At 47.9% G+C, this 19,648-nt stretch overlaps 1 protein-coding gene and 1 long non-coding RNA gene across 3 annotated transcripts; one reads left to right on the forward strand and one right to left on the reverse strand.

Moving 5' to 3' along the window:
• The first annotated feature begins 12,044 nt into the window (after positions 1 to 12,044).
• LOC123059792 (uncharacterized) lies at positions 12,045 to 12,396 on the forward strand. Its single transcript, XR_006427585.1, has 2 exons — positions 12,045 to 12,237; positions 12,340 to 12,396. It is a non-coding gene; the product is annotated as an uncharacterized lncRNA (long non-coding RNA).
• A 522-nt stretch (positions 12,397 to 12,918) lies between these two features.
• Positions 12,919 to 16,917, reverse strand: LOC123059791 (tetratricopeptide repeat domain-containing protein PYG7, chloroplastic). Of its 2 annotated transcripts, none has more exons than XM_044482279.1 (5): positions 16,529 to 16,917; positions 15,815 to 15,860; positions 15,437 to 15,726; positions 13,933 to 14,079; positions 12,919 to 13,367 (listed from the first exon to the last, which is right to left on the reverse strand). In XM_044482279.1, the coding sequence occupies exons 1-5, from the start codon at positions 16,721 to 16,723 to the stop codon at positions 13,083 to 13,085; spliced, it is 963 nt and encodes a 320-aa protein (XP_044338214.1). In that variant the 5' UTR covers positions 16,724 to 16,917; the 3' UTR covers positions 12,919 to 13,082. The 2 variants fall into 2 exon arrangements, with proteins under 2 accessions (XP_044338214.1, XP_044338213.1); XM_044482278.1 differs by having other exon boundaries at positions 15,815 to 15,868; positions 16,525 to 16,917.
• Between the last annotated feature and the right edge of the window lie 2,731 nt (positions 16,918 to 19,648).

The raw sequence follows: 19,648 nt of genomic DNA on the forward strand, positions 1-19,648 counted from the left end.
GGTCCTAGCGCACCACAACACTGACCTTGTCGCTCTGTTGACTTCAAACACGTCCGGCCAACCCCTCTATGGAATTCTCTTCATCATATCAATGATATAGACCTCGTCGGGCATGAGACAGATAAGTCCCTTTGATAATTAAACTTCACACTTCACTCTTTTGCGAGTTCGCCTCTTTCGAGCATCACTCGGAAGCTTCTCCTCATCTTTACCCAAATCTGACTCGATGAATTGCAAATCATCCATTCAAGACTATATTTCTCATATTCCGGCATGTCCATTGTCGAAGCCTGTAGTATGCTCGGGGGCTACGCCGCACTCGGGGGCTGCACCTCATTTTGAATGACACTCGCCTGAGTGGTCGAGTACTTCATCACCAGTCAGATCCTTCACTTCAACAAGTGCATTCGATCCGCCACTTGGACAAGTTTTATAATCACCCAGACACTCTGCACGCCATCTTCTTTCCTACTCAGACTCAGTTGTCACGCCGGTTTTGTTGCGTCGCAACCACACTACACCAAACTCGTCACTACATAAGCTTCGAAAGCATTCGACTAAGTCCTCCGAGGACCATTTTCACTGTCCGGTGACACACGACTTCGCCTTAGCCGCTTCGCGCGCCGCCACTCGGTTGTGCACGTCTTCACCACTCGGCTGCCCCGTGCATCTTCACTTGGCTAGATATGTAGTCCTACATTCGACCACTTCACACGTCATCACCATTCAACCGCCCCGTGCATCGTCACTCGGTTGTACACATCATCGCCCCTCTGCCGCCTCGCGCGCCACCATCAGTTGGGCATGTCTTTACCTCTACACCCCCAGCACGGGAACAGCTAAGTTACTCATATGATCAAACCTCATATCACACTCTGTAGCAAGCTTACCTCCTTCGAGCATCACTCGGGGCTACGCACGGCAGTTGGCCATGTCACCCTCAGGGGTTACGCCCATTTGGTCAACCTGTTGATCACATCAGGAATATTCTTCTGACCATACATGCTCGGTTCGCCGAAGATCTATAAATGAAGCGCCATCGCTGAATACAGGCGACCTTACTCGTCGAACGTCGTTCATACAACCACCTCGTTACACATCCATCCGATTGATTCAATTCCAGACAAAGATATTTGCCGTGCCAACTGCATGGAGGTTTACCGAGAGACTTAAACCCTCTGCCAGACTCATCTAGTCCGACAGAGGCTCGGGGACTACACCCAGTGGGTGCACTCAGCGTGCCCCCACTGGAAGAGAACTCAGAAAGAAACATTTTGCTCGATGCAAACCCATCTCCAGTATTACTCGACCTCCGAGTCAGAGAAGAACAAGTTCGATCAGTACCAGCTAAGAAGAGTTTTAGTTCTCTCATACCCCCGCCGACTGCCTGCAGTCAGACGGCGGTCTCGGGGACTACACCCAGTGGGTGCACTCAGCGTGCCCCCACTGGAGTAATCTCCACTCGGTACGGCCTAACCAGTCCGAGTGGTGAACAACAACGAAAAAGACAGGCTCTAAGACTCCCGCTGACTGTTGGTATCCACTCAGAACGGTCAGCCCGGTCCGAGTGACGGCCAAACAACAACAAAAAGACAGGCTCTAAGACTCCCGCTGACTGTTGGCATCCACTCGGAACGGTCAGCCCGGTCCGAGTGACGGCCAAACAACAACAAAAAGACAGGCTCTAAGACTCCCACCGACTGCCCGCAGTCGACGGCAGTCTCGGGGACTACACCCAGTGGGTGCACTCAGCGTGCCCCCACTAGAATGGTATCCACTCGGAACGGTCCGCCCAATCCGAGTGACGGCCAAACAAAGACACGTTCCAGGCGTGAAGAAATTCCGAGTAATCAGCTACTCGATGCAGGCCCAGCTCCAAATCACTCCAAAAAATATATTCTATAAGGCGAGTTTAACGCTCCTCCGTGGACCTATTTTGAGCCTTCTTCAAGGACTCAAAGCGTGAAACTCACAAGTGTGGATCTAAAACCGACTCGTATTGACGTTCCTCCGGGATAAGAATGGCATCTCTCTAAGAGAGCAGTCCATGTGTCAATCTGGTTGCACGGATTTCATGACACACCCATACTCAGATCACGAGTTAAACCTCTCCCGAAAGATGAACAAATGTCACCGAGTTGCTCCTCGCAGACACTTACCTCGATCAGTCGGGAAGCGTGGTGCCGGAATCCATTGAGATTTTGTTCAAACCTTGGTTGTCTGAAAGCGCGACGACATGTACCGAGTATTTCTGTAATCACTCGGACCAAACTATGTCTTACACCAACTCGTTCTGCAAAATCGCAATCGATTCGGGGGCTAATGTTGGGGATATACATAACAGGTAGGCCCACGAAGGGTCGAAATATCATGAAGCATGGGGTCCACACAACATGTGGGTCCAGGTCAATTTCATACAGACACACCATCCACTCGACCAAGCAACATACCATCCACTCGGATGACAGTTCACCACTCGACCGTACGACTCACTCGGATATACGAAGACCAGCAGGCAGCAAAGCAGTCGGCATCTTTCTAATAGTGAGGGCTTAATAGTGGGCTGGCATTATGACATTCATACCCCACTTTGTAACATAGGAGGTGAGGGGGTGGCGCACTCTATATAAGCCACCCCCCACCACTAGACCAAAGGGGGGGCTCTTCTTCCACCTCTCTCTTTTCACCATTAGTCTCAGGACTTAGCTCAGGCATGGGGATCCGTTCCTCTCTCTCACACACATTGTAATCTCCGGACATATACTCAGATAAAACAAAGCCTCTCCGGAGCATGAGACGTAGGGTTGTTATCTCCACCGTGAGAGGCCCGAACTCGCTAAAACCACCGTGTCACCCATATGCATCTCGATAGATCATGCTCCGTTATACTACCCCTATTCTACTGTCAGACTTAGAACCACGACAGGCGCCACGTGTCCCTCCAGTGTGCCGAGTGCCAACACTCAGTGAAGAAACGTGTCCCTTGAGTACTGATGCTCGGCGAAGACCAATGCATACGAGGGCGACGCGCTGTCCCTCCAGTTCGCCGAGTGCCGGCACTCGGCAAAGATTTATACTCTTTGCTGAGTACCGACACCCAACCTATCATCCGGTTGGCACAGTCCCAGGGCGTGTCATGTGGCATATTCTTTGTCGAGTGTCTAGCAAAAGCTTCGAGGAGTTACTAGGTCGAGCCACATCACACCTTTGCCGATTGTCGCACTCGGCATACATACCTTTGCCGAGTGTAACACTCGACAAAGCTTGGATCAACAGATTTTAAAAAGTTGCTTTGAAATTAGCCCTACAATAATATTATTTAACAACTGAGAAAGATGTGATAGCTCCCGCGTGCCCCTATATCCTTTATGAAACAGTAAATTCAAAAAGAAAAATCAAAACAATCTGAAACTTTGCGACATCAAGTATGGTCAAACTTTGTAGGTTCTTGCAACTTTTCTTAACAAAATGTTATGTAGAGCTCCTCAGATATAACAAGTTTCAGATTTGAGTGCTTAAAGTGTTGAAAACTTCAAGCATTGAAATATCTTTCTTGTGTAGAGCTCCTTGAATGTTTTTTTTGGTATGAAAACTTGCAAGCATCTACAATGTTTGGACATATTTGATGTTGCAAAGTTTCTGATAGTTTTGACTTTGTTTCTATTTTACTTTAATTTACTGTTCATAGAGGGTGTAGGGGCACCCGGGAGCTGAAACACCACTCTCTTTAACAATTACATTCCACATATATATCACATCTCACATATTAAAAAACACTGAAACATATCTAAACCACAATTCCTGAACATACATCACAAAGTGACAAGCATACAAGCACAAATTCATAAGGTCACAAGTTCTCAAGCACACAAGCACAAGAACAAGTATAGAAAATCGACAAGCAGGGCCGGGCCGGCAAAATCCGGGGCCCTGTGCGAAACTCTAAACGGGGCCCCATCTCACACGGAAAATTGAACTAACAAAAAATTCCAATGTATGTGACATAATAATTACCGCTCAAAAAAATGTGACATAATAATTTACATAACAATTGAATATATCAAGAATCTTACATATTTAACTTCAAGTTGCATAATGGTTGTTTAAACACCATCATTCCTTTTGTGTTCTTTGAAATGAAACCTTCAATGTTATCCCACGATGACTTAAATCTGTATTCTCTTGAAACACATGATACACACATGAATAAAATAAAATTGGACTATTGGAGATTAACAAAATTGCTAATTTGTTTCAATCTTTAGCAATAAGATGAACCGTCTAACTCACCTAGTCTATATGGCGATTGTCACTCGAGTTGGCCAGAACCTATTATCCGTGCCGAAATCGCTAGATCACCGTCACTGGTGCTAGCCATTGGAACTTGCAAGGCAAGCGATTTTTTCTGCCGAAATCGGGAGGCAGGGACGCGAATCGCTGGTCGCCGTCGTCTTGGAATTTTTCCCGCGGAAGTCTGGATTTGGATTTGGAATCGTGGGCGCCTGGCATCGGGAATTGCAGTGCAGGTAACGGGCGACGCGTTCAACAATTCACATGAGAGCAAGTATAATAAGCCTAGTCAGCTGGCTATAAGGTTTTACATGTCAGCAAAAATCCTTGCTGGAGGAGTGAGAAACGAAGAGAGAGAGAAGAGCCGGCGCTGCGTGTATCGCCCGGCTGCAGCTCAATCTTCGATGCAATACAGCCAGCATGCAGCCGGCGTGAGTGCTAAACGCAAGAGCTCCGTCTTTCCTGCCAATCATGTGAGCCTGTTTGACCTTCTTTACATGCAAACATTGAATAGTATAGTCCATCTAATAGCCAGCCTACGGCCAGCCTATTATACTAGTAGTCTTTTATCAAGCCTTTGGATGATTTGGCACCCATATACAGCCAGCAGCAGGCTCTTCTATTAGCCATGCTCTGAGCGAGCGTCGCCTCCGCTAGGGATCGTGACTCGGGACTCGGGAGGGACGCGTTCACACGACGCAAGCGAGCGACGCATTCGCGACGCAATCCAGAGGGATGCGGCTCAGCACAGCGTCCACGAAGGTAGCTATACACGTATATAGGCCTATATAATATTTTTGGGCCCCCCCAAATTTGTGGGCCCTGTGCGGGCCGCACAGTTGGAGCAACTATTGGCCCGGCCCTGTCGACAAGCACAAAGTTCGTCAACATAACTTGCAGTTTATATGCTCTTCGAGTTCGGAGTGGGACCACTAGGAGGCGTTATTGTGCTTCCTTGCAGAAGTCCATATCGACCTACCATTTCACTGATTGACAGCCGGTAGAGGGGTTGCTCAAGTTGACGATTTTGATGGCAAGTATGCGTTTAGTCCGGGTGAAAACCCATGATCTTGTCTCTCTAGTTAGAGCAGGAATTGTCGACGCGGGCATGTTGTGACCTTGTTAAAGGGGTTGGTTCTAAAGCTCCATTTTGGGGATCAAAATTCTATATTCAAATCCCAAGTTTGGCCTATAGTTGAACTTGTCAACATTGGTGCAAGTGCGGCGGATCTTTTTCAAAGGCTTGTCTATTAGTATATTTTTGTTTTTCAGTCATATATCATGGAGTTTGAGGTCGGATTATGGAGATTCCTGCGGCGAGGCTGATGACCACCGGTTTTTCTTTATTGTTTTGTAAGCCAATTTGATTGACATTAATGTGTGGTTTTGCTTGACATTGTTGAATAATCAATAATAGGAAACAAGTTCAAAATAAACCTTGAACATGTAGATGAATGCTAATTCGAACCCTGGACTCTTCATCCCGGAAATCAGCACATCAAACTCTTCAATCCCAGTCTATTTTCAACCTTGAGCGTGTTCCCAAACAGGGATTGTCGACGTGGCATGTCGAATCCCGGGATAGTTCAGTGCGCCTGCAACTGGGCCGGCCCAACATACACGAACATATTTTTCTTTTTCTGTTTCGTAACACGGAAGTAAAAATACTCAAAAAATTATGAAGTCTGGAGTAAGCGAACTTGCGCCCATGAGCTTTAAACTCCACCCGCTAGCCACTAGAAGCATTGGCTGTTAGTGCTATAATTAGTGCCCGAGCAATTTAACCACAGACCTATAGGCAAAAAAAAATTAACCACAGACCGTAGTGTCCAGATTTGAAAATATATTTTAGGGTCAAACGAATATTGGAAACGTGCAGGCCCGAATGACTTTTGAAATCTCTGATTTTCTAAATTGCAAACACTTTGTGAAAATTCTTAATACTTTTTTTAAACGAACAATTTTTTGAAAACACAATAAAATTTTAAAAAGCGAACACTATTTGGAACATAAACAGTTTTTGCAAAAATGCAACAAATAATGAAACCTGAACACATTTTATTTTAAAAAAATGTTCATATAGTTTTATGAAATGTAAAATGTATATATGGCAAAATGTTATCCTGTCACATTTTCGGAAAATGTTTTTGGAATTTCGTAAATTATTTTCTTTAAAAAATATTCGTTATTTTAGAAAAATCAGATTTTTTTCAAGAAATATTTCAAAGGTTTTAAAAAATGTATTCATACATAAACGTTCCTGCCTATTCTTATATGTGACGCGCAATTTATAATGACTAGCAGCTGTCATGGGGATTGGCTATGTTGGGCCGCCGCGAGTTCTAGGTCCTTAGCTAGTTTGAGACCTCTCACAAGCTCACTGCTGCTTCTACTTTTGTCGCTCCTAATATACAAAAAGTGGGCTCGTGTATATTTTAAAATAATGTTTAGTTTCATTATAAAAATGTAAATGAACTTTTTATCATTATTACGAAAATGTAAAGCAAAGGAAAAAACAGAGCATAACGAAGGCGCGGGCGACCGCGCTAATGGACCAACCCGATTTGTCCTAATGTCCAACCAGTCCAGTCAACAATCCTTCCATGTCAGCAAATACCAACTAAACGCTCTCAAGGTTTAAAATAGATCGGGATTAAGGAGTTCGGTGTGTTTATTTTCAGGATTGAAAGTTTAGTGTTTGATTTAACTTTTGTATACAAGTTTAAGGTTTATTTTGGACTTTTTTAATAATATATAGATATGCAGATCAAACGATACATAGGTAGGGTGCTATTCTCATTTCAAGAAAGAATGACAAGGTTGTGACTGTTAAGCAAGATGAGATAGAGAGCGCACGGTTGGTCCCAGAAGATGCATGTGATAAACGACCGAAGTTATTTCTTCTTCTTTGTGATTCGATTGCTAATAATTTCTCTGCTATGGACGTTTTGAACATGTGTATATGTATATAGGTTTTGTATATGCCGTATATGTAGTGTCTCTTTTTCTCTGTATGTATTTATATTTTGGGAGACAAGACACCGATCACATCCTTTATACCTATATATATATATATGTGCCTAGTGCACGATCAATAGGATCTCGATGCACCAAGTCATTCTCTACATGGTATCAGATAGCATCACGGTCCTCTCTTAAAACCGCTTCCGCCTACCCTAGCCGTCGCCGCCTTAGGCCGCCGCCGCCGCCGCTTCCCTCTCCCCGCGCGCCTTCCCTCCCAGCCGCGCCCTCCCTCCCCCGCCGCGCCGCTCCCCAGCCGCGTCGCATCCCCACCCAATCCTAGCCGCCGCCTCTCCCCCTCATCAACGTGCCGCCGCCATGTCGCCCACCGCCTCCACCTACTCCAACCCCTTCGTCGGGCCGGACCCCGCTGACATCCGCGACATCAACATCCATGACCGCGTCCCCGTCGTCTTCGATGCCACCGACTCCACGTACTTCGCGTGAAAAACGTACTTTTCGCTGCTCTTCCTCGAGAACAATCTCGTGGATCATGTTGACAGCACCGTCGACTCCCACGCCATGGTGGGCGACTCCGAGTGGACCGTGATCGACGCCACGCTCATCCGATGGTTCTTCACCATCATCTCGAAGGACCTGTTTCATACAGTCATGAGCGATGGTGATGACGCTCACGCCGTGTGGGTCAAGCTCAACGGCCTTTTCACCGACAACAAGCTTCAACGCCATATTTTTTTGCTGTAGGAATTTTTTGACTGTCATCAGGATGACCAGTTTCTCGATGACTACTGCCGCCGCCTGAAGACGTTGGCGGATGAACTCCGTGACATCGTCGCCAAGGTTGATGATGACCTCCTCCTCAGCATGCTCACCGTCGGCCTCAACGAGGACTTCGGCAACGCCGCCTCCAACCTCACCTTGATGCCGGAGTCCTCCTTTCCCAAGTTCGTGGCGTACTTTCGGTTGGAGGAGCACCGGATGAAGGGGGTCAAAAAGCGCGTGCAGCACCATGCCCTAGCCGTCGGCACCTCACGCGGCGCCCCTCTACCGGCCGCCCCGCCCGGCGAGCCATCAGGCGTTCTTCACTGCGCCCAACGCCGCCCCCTATCTGGCATCGCCGGCCACGGGCAGCTATGGCGCCGCCCCCGCGCCTGCCTACGGCGGGTTCTACCCGTCCCATGTGCCGCCGCTATGGGATCCCGCGTTCCTCACCGCCCTGCATTCGGCTCCGTCGCCGAGTAACTATGGTGGTACATGGACTCGGGCGTCACTGCTCACATGACTGCTCATCCTGATAACCTTACGTCTTCCACTCTCATTCATACTCCCACTCGCGTCACTGTTGGTAATGGTTCCTCTTTACCCATTACACATGTCGGTCATATGTCGTTTCCTTCCACCTCTACTCCTATTAACATGTCTAATGTTCTTGTCTCTCCTGACTTAGTTACCAATCTTGTCTCTGTTCGTCGCCTCGCTCGTGAGAACCCTATTACTGTTGAATTTGACGATGTTGGCTTTTTTGTGAAGCACGCCCGTACATGGAATGTACTCCACCGATGTGATAGCCCGGACGAGCTCTACCCGGTGCATCCTCCGGCCGGCACCACCCACCTATCCCGCCGCCCTCGTCGCTAGTGTCGATCTTTGGAATGTCCGCCTCGGTCATCCCAACTCCACAGTTTTACGTCAGATTCTTCAGAGTTTTTCATTCTCATGTAATAAGGTGGATGACCACTCTTGTGAGGACTGCCGTCTTGGCAAGCATGTTCGTCTTCCCTTTAGCGATTCTACAAACATTTCCACTTTTTCGTTTCAGTTATTACATAGTGATGTTTGGACGTCCCCGATTGCAAGCAACACGGGTTATCTATACTATTTGGTGATATTGGATAATTTTTCCCATTATGTATGGATGTTTCCCCTCCGTCGCAAGTCCGATGCTCTTGTCACACTGATCGCTTTTTATTCCATATGTCACCACACAGTTTGGTCGTCCTATTCTTGCCTTGCAAACTGACAACGGAAAAGAGTTTGACAATGTTGTCGTCCGCAATCTCCTTGCGTCTCACGGCACTATTTTTCGGCTCACTTGCCCCTACACGTCACAACAGAATGGTTGCGCCGAGCACGTCATTCGCACTCTTAATGACTGTGTCCGCATGTTGCTCTTTCACTCCAACGTGCCTCCTCAGTTCTGGCCGGACGCTCTCGCCACCACCAGCCTTCTCATTAACATCCTCCCGTGTCGTCCTCGTTGGAACTATTCTCCTCACCAGCTCCTCTTCGATGCGGCTCCATCTATGATGGTCTTCGCATTTTCGGGTGTCTCTGTTATCCTAGCACCACGTCCACCGCCCCTCACAAACTTGCTCCTCGGTCGGTTGCTTGCATCTTCCTCAGTTATCCTCCCAACACCAAAGGTTACTGGTGCTATGATCCAGTGTCCCACCGCGTCTTCACTTCGCGAAACGTGTACTTTGATGAGCTGGTGTTCCCGTTTCAGCAGGTACCGTCCTCCTTGGTGTCTCCCGCGGCGCGGCTCGCCCCTGCCACCACCTACGGTGAGTCGCCACGCCGAGCACTGGGCCCGGCCCTGCCCGCGCTTCCGACGCCGGCCGCTGCCTCCCGCGGCGCTTCGGGTGTGGCTGCCCCTTCGGGCGCCCCCGCCGCCGCGGCCTCTGGCGCCCCCTCGGGTGTCCCCGCAGTCGCGGCCTCCTCGGGCGCCCCCGCCACCGAGGCCCCCTCGACCGCCCCCGTCGCCGCGGCCCCTTCGGTCGTCCCCGTCACTGCAGCCTCTGGCGCCACCACGGGTGGCCTTGGAGTCTTCGGAGACCAGCTCGACTTCCTCCTCGCTGGTCCCCCTCTCGGCTCCGCCGGCTGCGGTCGCACCTCTCACCGGCATGGTTACTCGGGCTCGAACTAGGACGTTTCGTCCTAGCACGCGCTACACCTCTGACGAGTATGTGTGTGCCGTGTCTACCTCGTCACCGTCCCCGCTCCCCACCTTCGCCCGCGCAGCCCTTCGGGATCCGAACTGGCTTGCTGCCATGCGTAAGGAGTTCGACATCCTGCAGCGCAACCGTACGTGGCAACTTGTCCCGGGGCCTCCACGCGCCAATGTTATCACTGGCAAGTGGGTGTTCCTCACAAGACTCGCCCTGACGGTTCTCTTGAGCGCTACAAGGCGCGTTGGGTGGTGTGTGGCTTCCGCCAGCGTGCCGGCGTGGACTTCACCGACACCTTCGCCCCGGTCGTGAAACTGGGCACGATCCGCGCTGTCCTACAGCTTGCTGTCTCGCGCCCCTGGCCAGTTCACCAGCTCGATGTGTCTGCTTTCTTGCATGGCCATCTCGACGAGCAGGTGTTTTGTTAGCAGCCTACTGGTTTCGTCAACACCGACTATCCAGACCACGTGTGCTTGCTCTCCCGTTCTTTCTATGGGTTGAAGCAGGCGCCTCGAGCCTGGTACGAGCGGATCGCGGCCTTCCTTCAGCAGCAGGGGTTCCAGTCCACACGGTCCGATGCCTCCCTGTTTGTTTATCACCAAGGCGCCACCATCGCGTACCTTCTCCTGTACGTCGGCGACATTATCCTGATTGCGTCCTCGCCAGCGCTACTTTAGCAGATCACAGCTCGCCTCGGCATCGAGTTCGCCCTCAAGGACTTGGGAGCTCTCCACTACTTCCTCGACATCAAGGTTGTCCGCCGTGCCACTGGCTTCTTCCTGCATCAGCAGAAGTATGCCTACGAGCTTCTGGAGCAAGCCGGCATGCTTAACTGCAAGCCTGCTACCACGCCTATCAATACGAAAGCTAAGGTGTCCGCCGTGGAGGGCTCTCCGGCGTCCGGCGCTCCCTTCTACCGCTCCATCATCGGTGCTCTTCAGTACCTCACACTGACGCGTCCGGATATTTAGTATGCTGTCCAGCAGGTGTGGCTCCACATGGATGCTCCCCGTGACACTCATTGGGCTCTGATGAAACGTATTCTTCGGTATATACGTGGCACCGTGGCTATGGGTCTCACCCTGATGGCATCACCTGACACCAGCCTCGTCGCCTACTCCAACACCCAGCACTCGGCGCTCCACTTCCAGCTACTGCGTCTACCTTGGGCCCTCTCTGATTTCGTGGTCGTCTAAACGACAACCCACGGTCTCACGATCGAGCGCCGAGGCCGAGTACAGGGTTGTGGCCAACACCGTCGCGGAGTGCTCCTAATTACGAAAGCTGCTTCAGGAGTTGCTATGTGAGGTTCCCAAGGCCACGCTTGTCTACTGTGACAACGTCTCTGCGGTCTACCTCGCTGCCAACCCTGTTCATCACCGACGGGTGAAGCATATTGAGCTCGACATTCACTTCGTCCGGGAGCACGTCGCACTTGGTCGTGTTCGAGTTCTGCATGTGCCCACCGATCAGCAGTTCGCCGATGTTATGACGAAAGGACTACCTACCTCGACTTTTGAGGGCCTTCGGTCCAATCTTTGTGTCACCGGCGACACTTCGACTACGGGAGGGTGTTGAGCATGTGTACATGTACGTAGGTCCGGGTTTTTTATGCTGCACCTGTAGTGTCTCTGTCTCTCTGTATGTACTTGTATCTTGGGAGACAAGACACCGGCCGCACCCCTTGTACCTATATATATATATGTGCCTAATGCATGATCAATAGGGTATCCATGCACCAAATTATTCTCTACGGTTGGTACCGATAAGGTTCACAGGATATATGTGGTGCTTGGGCCTTGGAAAGCCTTTTTGAGAGAAGATACAAGTCGCCCCATCTCCACACCACACGGTAGTTGTATCACCTCGGGCAAGAAGCAGCAGCATCCATGGCGCCAGCGATGCAGAAGGCCGTCCCGTCCGGGAAGGATCTCAAGGGCGAGAAGCCGCGGCCGAAGGGCAAGCCTGAAGGCAAGGGAAAGCCCCACGCCGTCATCGATAGGAAATTCTCCTAGTCGTAGGCTCCTTCCTATGCTCCTCAGCGAGAGTCCCCTCTGCTGGCTCCCTCGTGGTTTCCATATTCAGCTCTACTCTGACTATGTGTGATGTGATCTTGTAGTATGAATTATGCTCCTTGCCTGAACAACGGTGCCCGGAGTGTGCTTGGTCTTCTCTATTCCTGATGCTATCACCGGCGTGCTCGCTCTCACACCCTCTCCATTTGTACTAAATCAGCGACAACTAACATGGGATGGAGGGAGTAGCATCTAGTTGCTCGCTCCTTCGACGTTGTTTGTCATGTGTGTAGTTCGGTGTTCGAGCGTGAAGCGCAACACCATCTGTTCAGCTTTGGTGTCTGTCATTTGTGTGTTGTGTTGTGAGCTCCTTTAGCTGCCCTATATCTTGTAATTTCTAATGGATTGATGGATTTTTAATTCAAAATCGGACTCGTCTTATGCCAACCTTCTAAAAGAACCAAGTAGGGTGGTAGAGAAGGGACACACAAATTGGGCAAACTTGACCACAGTGGTAGTGCACAAATTGCTACGTTATCGATAGAATTGATTGATTTGGTACCATGTCGTCTTCGTTGCTGCAAATGCTGCTACACCTAAACAGAACAATACCTCTGTCAGTGTTCAGAGAAACTAGCAAGCGCAAGAGTAAGGTTGCAACAACTGTTATGGACTTGGTGCGGATCTCGGAAGCAAATTCTACATTTTGTGCTAACATCCAAACATTCTACAACCGGCAGCGCAGACGTATGACAGACACCAATATGCTACATACAAACTTCTCATCATGTTTACAGATGCTACTGTTCAAAACTGAGGCACGAATCCGTCCACCCCCTTCTGGCGGCTATCGCTTGTCCGTCGTCTTCACCGGCACTCCCTTGTACATGCCCACACGCGACTTGAGGTCGTCTCGGCGCGGCCTCGCCACCTTGTTGTTCGGATCAAAGAGCAATACCTCCTCGAACGCCCTGAGCGCTGACGCGAGGTCCTTCTGCTGCTCATATGCGTCGCCGAGGTTGTTCCACGCCGTCACATAGCCCGGTTGGAGCTCCACAGCCTTCTCGAATTGCTTGATTGCCTTGTCCAGTTTGTTCTCCCGCTTGTAGCTCACCCCCAATGCATTGTACACCTGGTCATCACGGTAAGACTATTTCAGAGAGAAGAGACAGGACATGGGTGGCCGTATTGGTTTTTAGTGGATAAGCACAGCCCAAGAGCACATGTATATAGGTTCAATAGCAGATACTTGCCGCAAGAATCTATGTCGACTCTCACAAAACTGTATAAGAAAACACAGGTAAATTTCAGATGTACTCCCTCCGTTCCTAAATATAAGACCTTTTATAGATTTCAATACGGACTACATATATGGATGTATATAGACACATTTTAGAGTGTAGATTCATTCATCTTTCTCCGTATGTAGTCCATATTGGAATCTTTAAAAGGTCTTGTATTTAGGAACGGAGGGAGTAGTTCTTAAACGGCAAACTGCACCTTTGGTTAAAAGAAGGGAAAAAGTTTCGAAGTGAGCATGATACCAAATTACCAGCACCACTGTTTCTAAGAACAGCACATATTATGTAGGCTAGCAGTATCAATGCATCATATGATTGCACTGGTAAAAGATAAATTTCCTGCGGTAAGATTTTATAATGCAGAAGATAAGTAGCTAGTTGTTGTGGATATCTAACCTGCGCAAGATCTTGCTCATCTCTATCCCATTTTTGGATTGCTTGCTGTAGATATTTGATAGCTGCAGGGTAAAACTTTCTCCGGAGCATGACTGCTCCAAGCTCAAAAAGTTCTGTAGCGCTTCCCTCACCACTTCTCACTTGTTCCTGTAATTAAGATAATTAAGTATGGTTGACGTAACGCGCGAATACAGTGTTCATTATGAAGCGAGCAACATCAGTGAAGAACTTCTATAAAGACAACCTGTTCCCTTCGTTCCTAAATATATGACGTTTTGGTAGTTCAAATTCGGAGGGAGTACAACAAAACAGAGTTAACCAAGTTCTTTCTCGGATCAGAAACAAAAAATTGGAAAGATTGACCAGAAGAAACGGATGTCCAGACTTCAAGACCATATTTTTTAGAAGACTAGTTGAATGCCCATACGTTCCATGGAAGTAATAAAATAAATCCAATCATGTGGCACATAAAAGTCTATACAAACCCAAAGGTCACAAAAAAATAACTTAGGCTTGAGGAAACCATAAGCAGTCATACTGCATAATGTAAAATCCCGAGAACAAATACTGCAGAAAAGTTCCCATGTTAGGAAGTAACTCTGGTAGAGAGAGCTGCGACATCAGCCAGGTCATCAACAACAACTCTCGTAATCAAGGATAAATGAGACTAACTATCTTTTAAATGAGAATTTAACTTTTTGTTGGATAATTTCAGAACAGTACAAATGTCTTTGAAAAAATATGTTTACATGCCCGCATGTCACTTCCTAGATATTGCACTTGCCTAACAAAACTATATGAAACCAAACAAATTCAGCAAACTACTGAAAATGTAGTCAAATATTTAACATAAGACAGTAGTAAAATGTGATGTTACATCACAATCGGTGTTGCCATTGTTTATTATCTACATTAAACTGAAGTTTAATACTTGAGAGTATTCAGTAATTCCAGTATGGTATTATTAGGAACTCATGTTGACCCTTTTGAAGAACAGAGTCTTCAGCAGGGTGTGGGTTGGGTAAGTGTGTTAAAGGCACGAGGGGGGCGGGGGGAGTAATCTTGCTCAATGACAAATTGACAATATAAGGTACTTATTCGTAAAGTTAAATAACTCTACTAATACTAATGGAGATTGCAACATGTGTTTATTCCCGCACCCTCTTGTATCTATCACTCAGCAATGGATAGCACCAAGCCTGCTGAGGCCTGAGAGGCACCGCTGCTGGGAGGTGGGAGCAGTAGCAAAACTGGAAGTGATGCCAGCAGCAACTAAGGTTAGCTACCTGCTCTCTCTCTCTCTCGTCCCTCCTCTCATCTAATCCTCATCCCTCTACCCCATGATCCATGACAAGCATATCCCAGCAAGAAACCAAGATCGCTGGTCAAGTGAGGGCCCATCTGCTCCCCAGATATCAGGGGAACTATGTTCATGTAGCCTTTGCAATATAATACTGACCCATAGTAGTCTGAATGCATGTAGAAATGTTAGCAGGATGCTTACCTGCAAGTCTTTTGCAGAAAGATCAAGCTCTCGGCGGACAAGAACCTGGCGGATGACAAAAAATGTACCAGTTCCAAGCAGACCAAGTAGTATGAGCAGATAAGAAAGCTGAATTCCCAGCTCGAACAGCTCCCCAACCTCGTAAACCATATTTAACTTTGCTCCTTCACTAGACTGTGCTGACTCTGCAAAACTCAACCATGCCGTAGCACCACAAGGAAGTATACCAAGTTGCTGCAGCAAGTTCATATTTCTCTTTAGATCCTTGTCAGAATGGGGACCGGAAGTTTCTGGTGTGAAGACGGCACATCATATACACATAAATCAGTAAAAATAAGAGTCCAGAAACAACAAACGTTCGAGATCTAAAACTTTTACCTTCTACTTGTGTTGAAAGAAAAACCTCCTCTGCTCTCTTAATAATCTGCCTTCCTTGGAAATAAGCAAACAAGTCCGAAATGAGATTGGTTTTGCAACTGAAACAAGGTGATTAATTATATCTGTAACAAAAAAAAGGTGCGAGAATAAAAGGGATCACAACATGTTTGAACAAACAATAAGCTCATTCGCACGGTTGAGTCTTACATCTTAGGGTATAAGAAGTACTCCCTCTGTTCCATATAAATCAGCGACAACTAATATGGAACGGAGGGAGTACTTGATTAATAGAAAGAGAAGTATGACTTTCTCTGGCACCACGGGCAATAAAATAAAAAGCTTGCAATCTCACTGTATATTGTTTACAAATATACAGTAGCTGACATAGGGGTTACAGTTGCCCAGTTGGAAATTCTCGGCCAACAAAGATGGCACTAACAATCTACTAGTACCTTTGAACAAGAGAAAAGATTATCCTGGAATGCAACACCAAAGTTTCTAGTAACATTCTTCAGAGATACCAGATGGCCACAACATGACAATCTAAAGTCAGAGGGATAATTTCCTGCGCATATGTCTTAATCATAAATTTTTCAGTTTTTGACGAGAACCCAGAATGGTTCTTTCACCAGGATTCTAAAGAAACTAAATTTGTCTCAAACACCAGTTCAGTGTCGGATTTGGTAGTAGAATTAGCAGGCACCAAGTACCTACGCCAGTGCAGCAGAGGGGGCCGATGATCTCCGGCGCCTCCTCGCCGCCGGGCGTCCCGTTTGCCGCTTTCATCGCGACGCCCCGTGGAGCGGCCTTGGCGGAGCCTACCGAGAAAGGGATGCCCTTGGCGAAGGCGCGGCCGCGAGGCAGCGGCGCGAGGCCCAGCGGCGCGGCGAAACGGCAGGCGGCGGCCATGGTTATGGCTACGGCACGTACGCCCGTGGTGGCTCGCTTCCGCGTGGGAGAGGGCAAGACCGCGGCCGTGGTCTGGCAAGATCTTTGTGGGCGGCGAGCAGCGCCGGCGGCCGGCTCAGCTCTGGGAATGCGGCAGGGTGAGGCAGTGACGGACGGGGCCGGAGGAGAAGGATGGGGAGAAGATAAGGTTCGGACGTGCGTGGGTGGTGGGAGGGCGCGGCTATGTGACGCTTACTGCGACGCCTAGGCACGCCGCGCCCGCACTGGGCCAGCCCAGTAATCACCAGCCGCGTCTCGCTGATGTCATCCGTGATTTTTTATTTAGTTTTTCCTTCACATTTTTTTGTTTGTATTTAAAATGATTACAAATATTACAAATACACTTTTGTCGAAATTTGAATTTCTTAATAATTTATTTTAAAATAGTTAAACATGTATGGAAAATATTTCGGGTGCATACAAAAAAATGCGTAACGTGAATGGCCAAAGTATAAATGTTAATCATGTGTACCAAAAATGTTAATTATATGTATGAAAAATGTTTGTGCCAATTAAAAAATGTCACACGTTTCAAAAAAATGCACATGACATTTAAAAATTGATACAAAAAATGTTTGTGCAGTTCAAAAAAATATTTTTATCATTCAAAAAAATGTTTCAACATGTATTGGAAAAGAATGTTTTAACACGTATTTGAAAAGCAGTATTCAAAAGATGTTTTCGTAAAAATGTTAAACATGTATTTGAAAATGTTAATAAGTACAAAAGAATGTTTTATATATGTACAAAAAATGTACAAAGTGTATGACAAAGTATGCATGTGTTAAAACTTAAAAGATAAAAAAAATGAATATGAAACAAAAAATGAAGAAAAAAAATAACCAAAGAAAGAAACAAAGGAAAACAAAGTATAAAGAAGAAAAAAGGAAAACCAAAGAAAACACAAAACATAATGAAGAAAATAAAAGAAAACCAGCAAAAACAAATAAAACAGAAAAAAAATAGAAAAACCTAAAGAAAAAAAGCGACCGAATCAATCGAGCGCAACGATCAAATGCGACGCGAGCGACGCAGCTAATGCCTCGGGCCACTACTGCGTCGCCCGTAGGCTATTCCTATTTGGAATCAGGATGGGTGACACATAGCTATCGCGGGTGGTGGGATGGAAATATATTGTTTCTTTAGAGTTCAGATGGTCTTGAAGGTTTCATTAGTCACAATTCCTTTCGAGTGCTGGAATATATATTTTATAGATTTGTGTCGTGCAGGAGGGGGCGGGGGGGGGGGGGGGGAGAGGATCACAATATTCCTGGGTTTTTTTTGCATCTCTTACTTTGACCTGCATCTACGTGCGTATAAAGTATTGAGGGGCCATGCCTGGGCGACCGACTCCCTTAAGTTTCTCAAGATGAAGGGATGGCGGTAACCAACCAGGACCTCTATATTGTGATCCCGCCGCCGAACCCCCCCACCCCCCCCCCGCGCCCCCAAGAGCGAGCGGGGAAGGGACGGCCCGCCAGCACCACGCAGGCAGGGCCCGGCGGCTCCGGCCGGCGGCGGCGGGGAGGGAGATGGACAGGGAGGAGGCCGAAGGGGGGGAGGCAGGGGGGCGCCCGTCACCCGCGGGGGGGGGGGGGAGCGAGCGGACGGGAGCGCGGGGGAGGGGAGGGGGAGAGGGAGGCGGGGAGCGCGCTGCGGCTGCCGGCAGCGGCAGGAGGGGGCGCCCGGTGGCGGCGGCGGCGAGGGGAGCGGGGGAAACCCTAGTCGCGGGAGCGAGGCGCTCGCGGGACCGTAGTCGGCTAATTCAGAGTGCTCCGTCAGAATCGGAGCGGCGCTATCTGGCCGCAGGTGGCTGAGCTTTGGTGCAAATCTTCATGCAGCTTCACGTGTTCACTACGGTGTGGGTTGAGTCGACGATTGCCTCCGGCAAAGTCAGAGTCGCTTGCTCACAGTGTAGGGATGGCGATGACGCCTCTAGGGAAGGAGTGATGACGATGACGCCTGCGTACTATCTCGTCCAGGCCCTCTTTGCTCGGCGGTTGTGCTGGTTTTCACCCGGTTCTCTATAATTAACTGGTTCTCTATAATTAACTGGGCAATCTAATTTTTGTTTGGTTTTCCCTAATTAACTGAGCAAATCTTTTCTTCTTAATGAATGCAGGATAACTGCCATTTCGAAAGAAAAAAAATCCAAAATTATGCTTGGAAGATGTATGGCTATCTCGCACATCTGAAGAGTCATTCTGTAAAAGAAGTAAAGCCCTATTATTGTAAGTTTCATACCTTGGATCAGCTGGAAACTCGCACGCTAGTAGACTCGAACTTGACTAATTTGCTAGCATTTTCCTCTCTCTAACCTTTATCTTTCCCTTAAACAATTTCTCGTGGAGAACAGATTGTGCAAGAACCTACTGTTTCTTTAGAGTTTCTGATGGTCTTGAAGGTTTCATTAATCACGATTCCTTTCGAGCCATGGAATATATATTTTATGATTTGTGTCAGGCGGGGGGTAGAGGATCACAATATTCCCGGGGGTGTTTTGCATCTCGTATTTTGAGCTGCATCTGCCTGCGTAGGAAGTATTGAGGGGCTATGTCTGTGTGACCGATTCCCTTAAGGTGCTCAAGATGAAGGGATGGCGGGCACCGACCAAAACCTCTATATAAAGGTGCCTGACCAAGACAAGGACGGATCCACCATCTCCTAAATCCCTAGGTTAGCACATTACCATTCAAGTAGATCTGATATGGACATCTCATTCTAATCATCCACCTCCAAACTGGGTGAGTTGACATCCAACCCATCGTACATATCATTGTACTCCTACATTCTAAACCATATGTGGTATTATCACATATAAGTAGGTTTAGGGTTGTTACTCACCTAACGAGGGCCCAAACCTAGATAAAACATGTGCGTCGTGTC

This window comes from Triticum aestivum, chromosome 3A (assembly GCF_018294505.1).
Source record: "Triticum aestivum cultivar Chinese Spring chromosome 3A, IWGSC CS RefSeq v2.1, whole genome shotgun sequence".
NCBI classification, from domain to species: Eukaryota; Viridiplantae; Streptophyta; class Magnoliopsida; order Poales; family Poaceae; genus Triticum; species Triticum aestivum.

What these genes read in the sequence shown, in the direction of transcription:
- LOC123059791 (XM_044482278.1), bottom strand. Translation starts at nt 16,723, where the DNA reads ATGGCCGCCGCCTGCCGTTTCGCCGCGCCGCTGGGCCTCGCGCCGCTG. An exon ending in TTTCTGCAAAAGACTTGCAG is followed by an intron (nt 14,080 to 15,436) that starts GTAAGCATCCTG and finishes TCTTAATTACAG; the next exon opens with GAACAAGTGAGAAGTGGTGA. An exon ending in ATGAGCAAGATCTTGCGCAG is followed by an intron (nt 13,368 to 13,932) that starts GTTAGATATCCA and finishes CGTGATGACCAG; the next exon opens with GTGTACAATGCATTGGGGGT.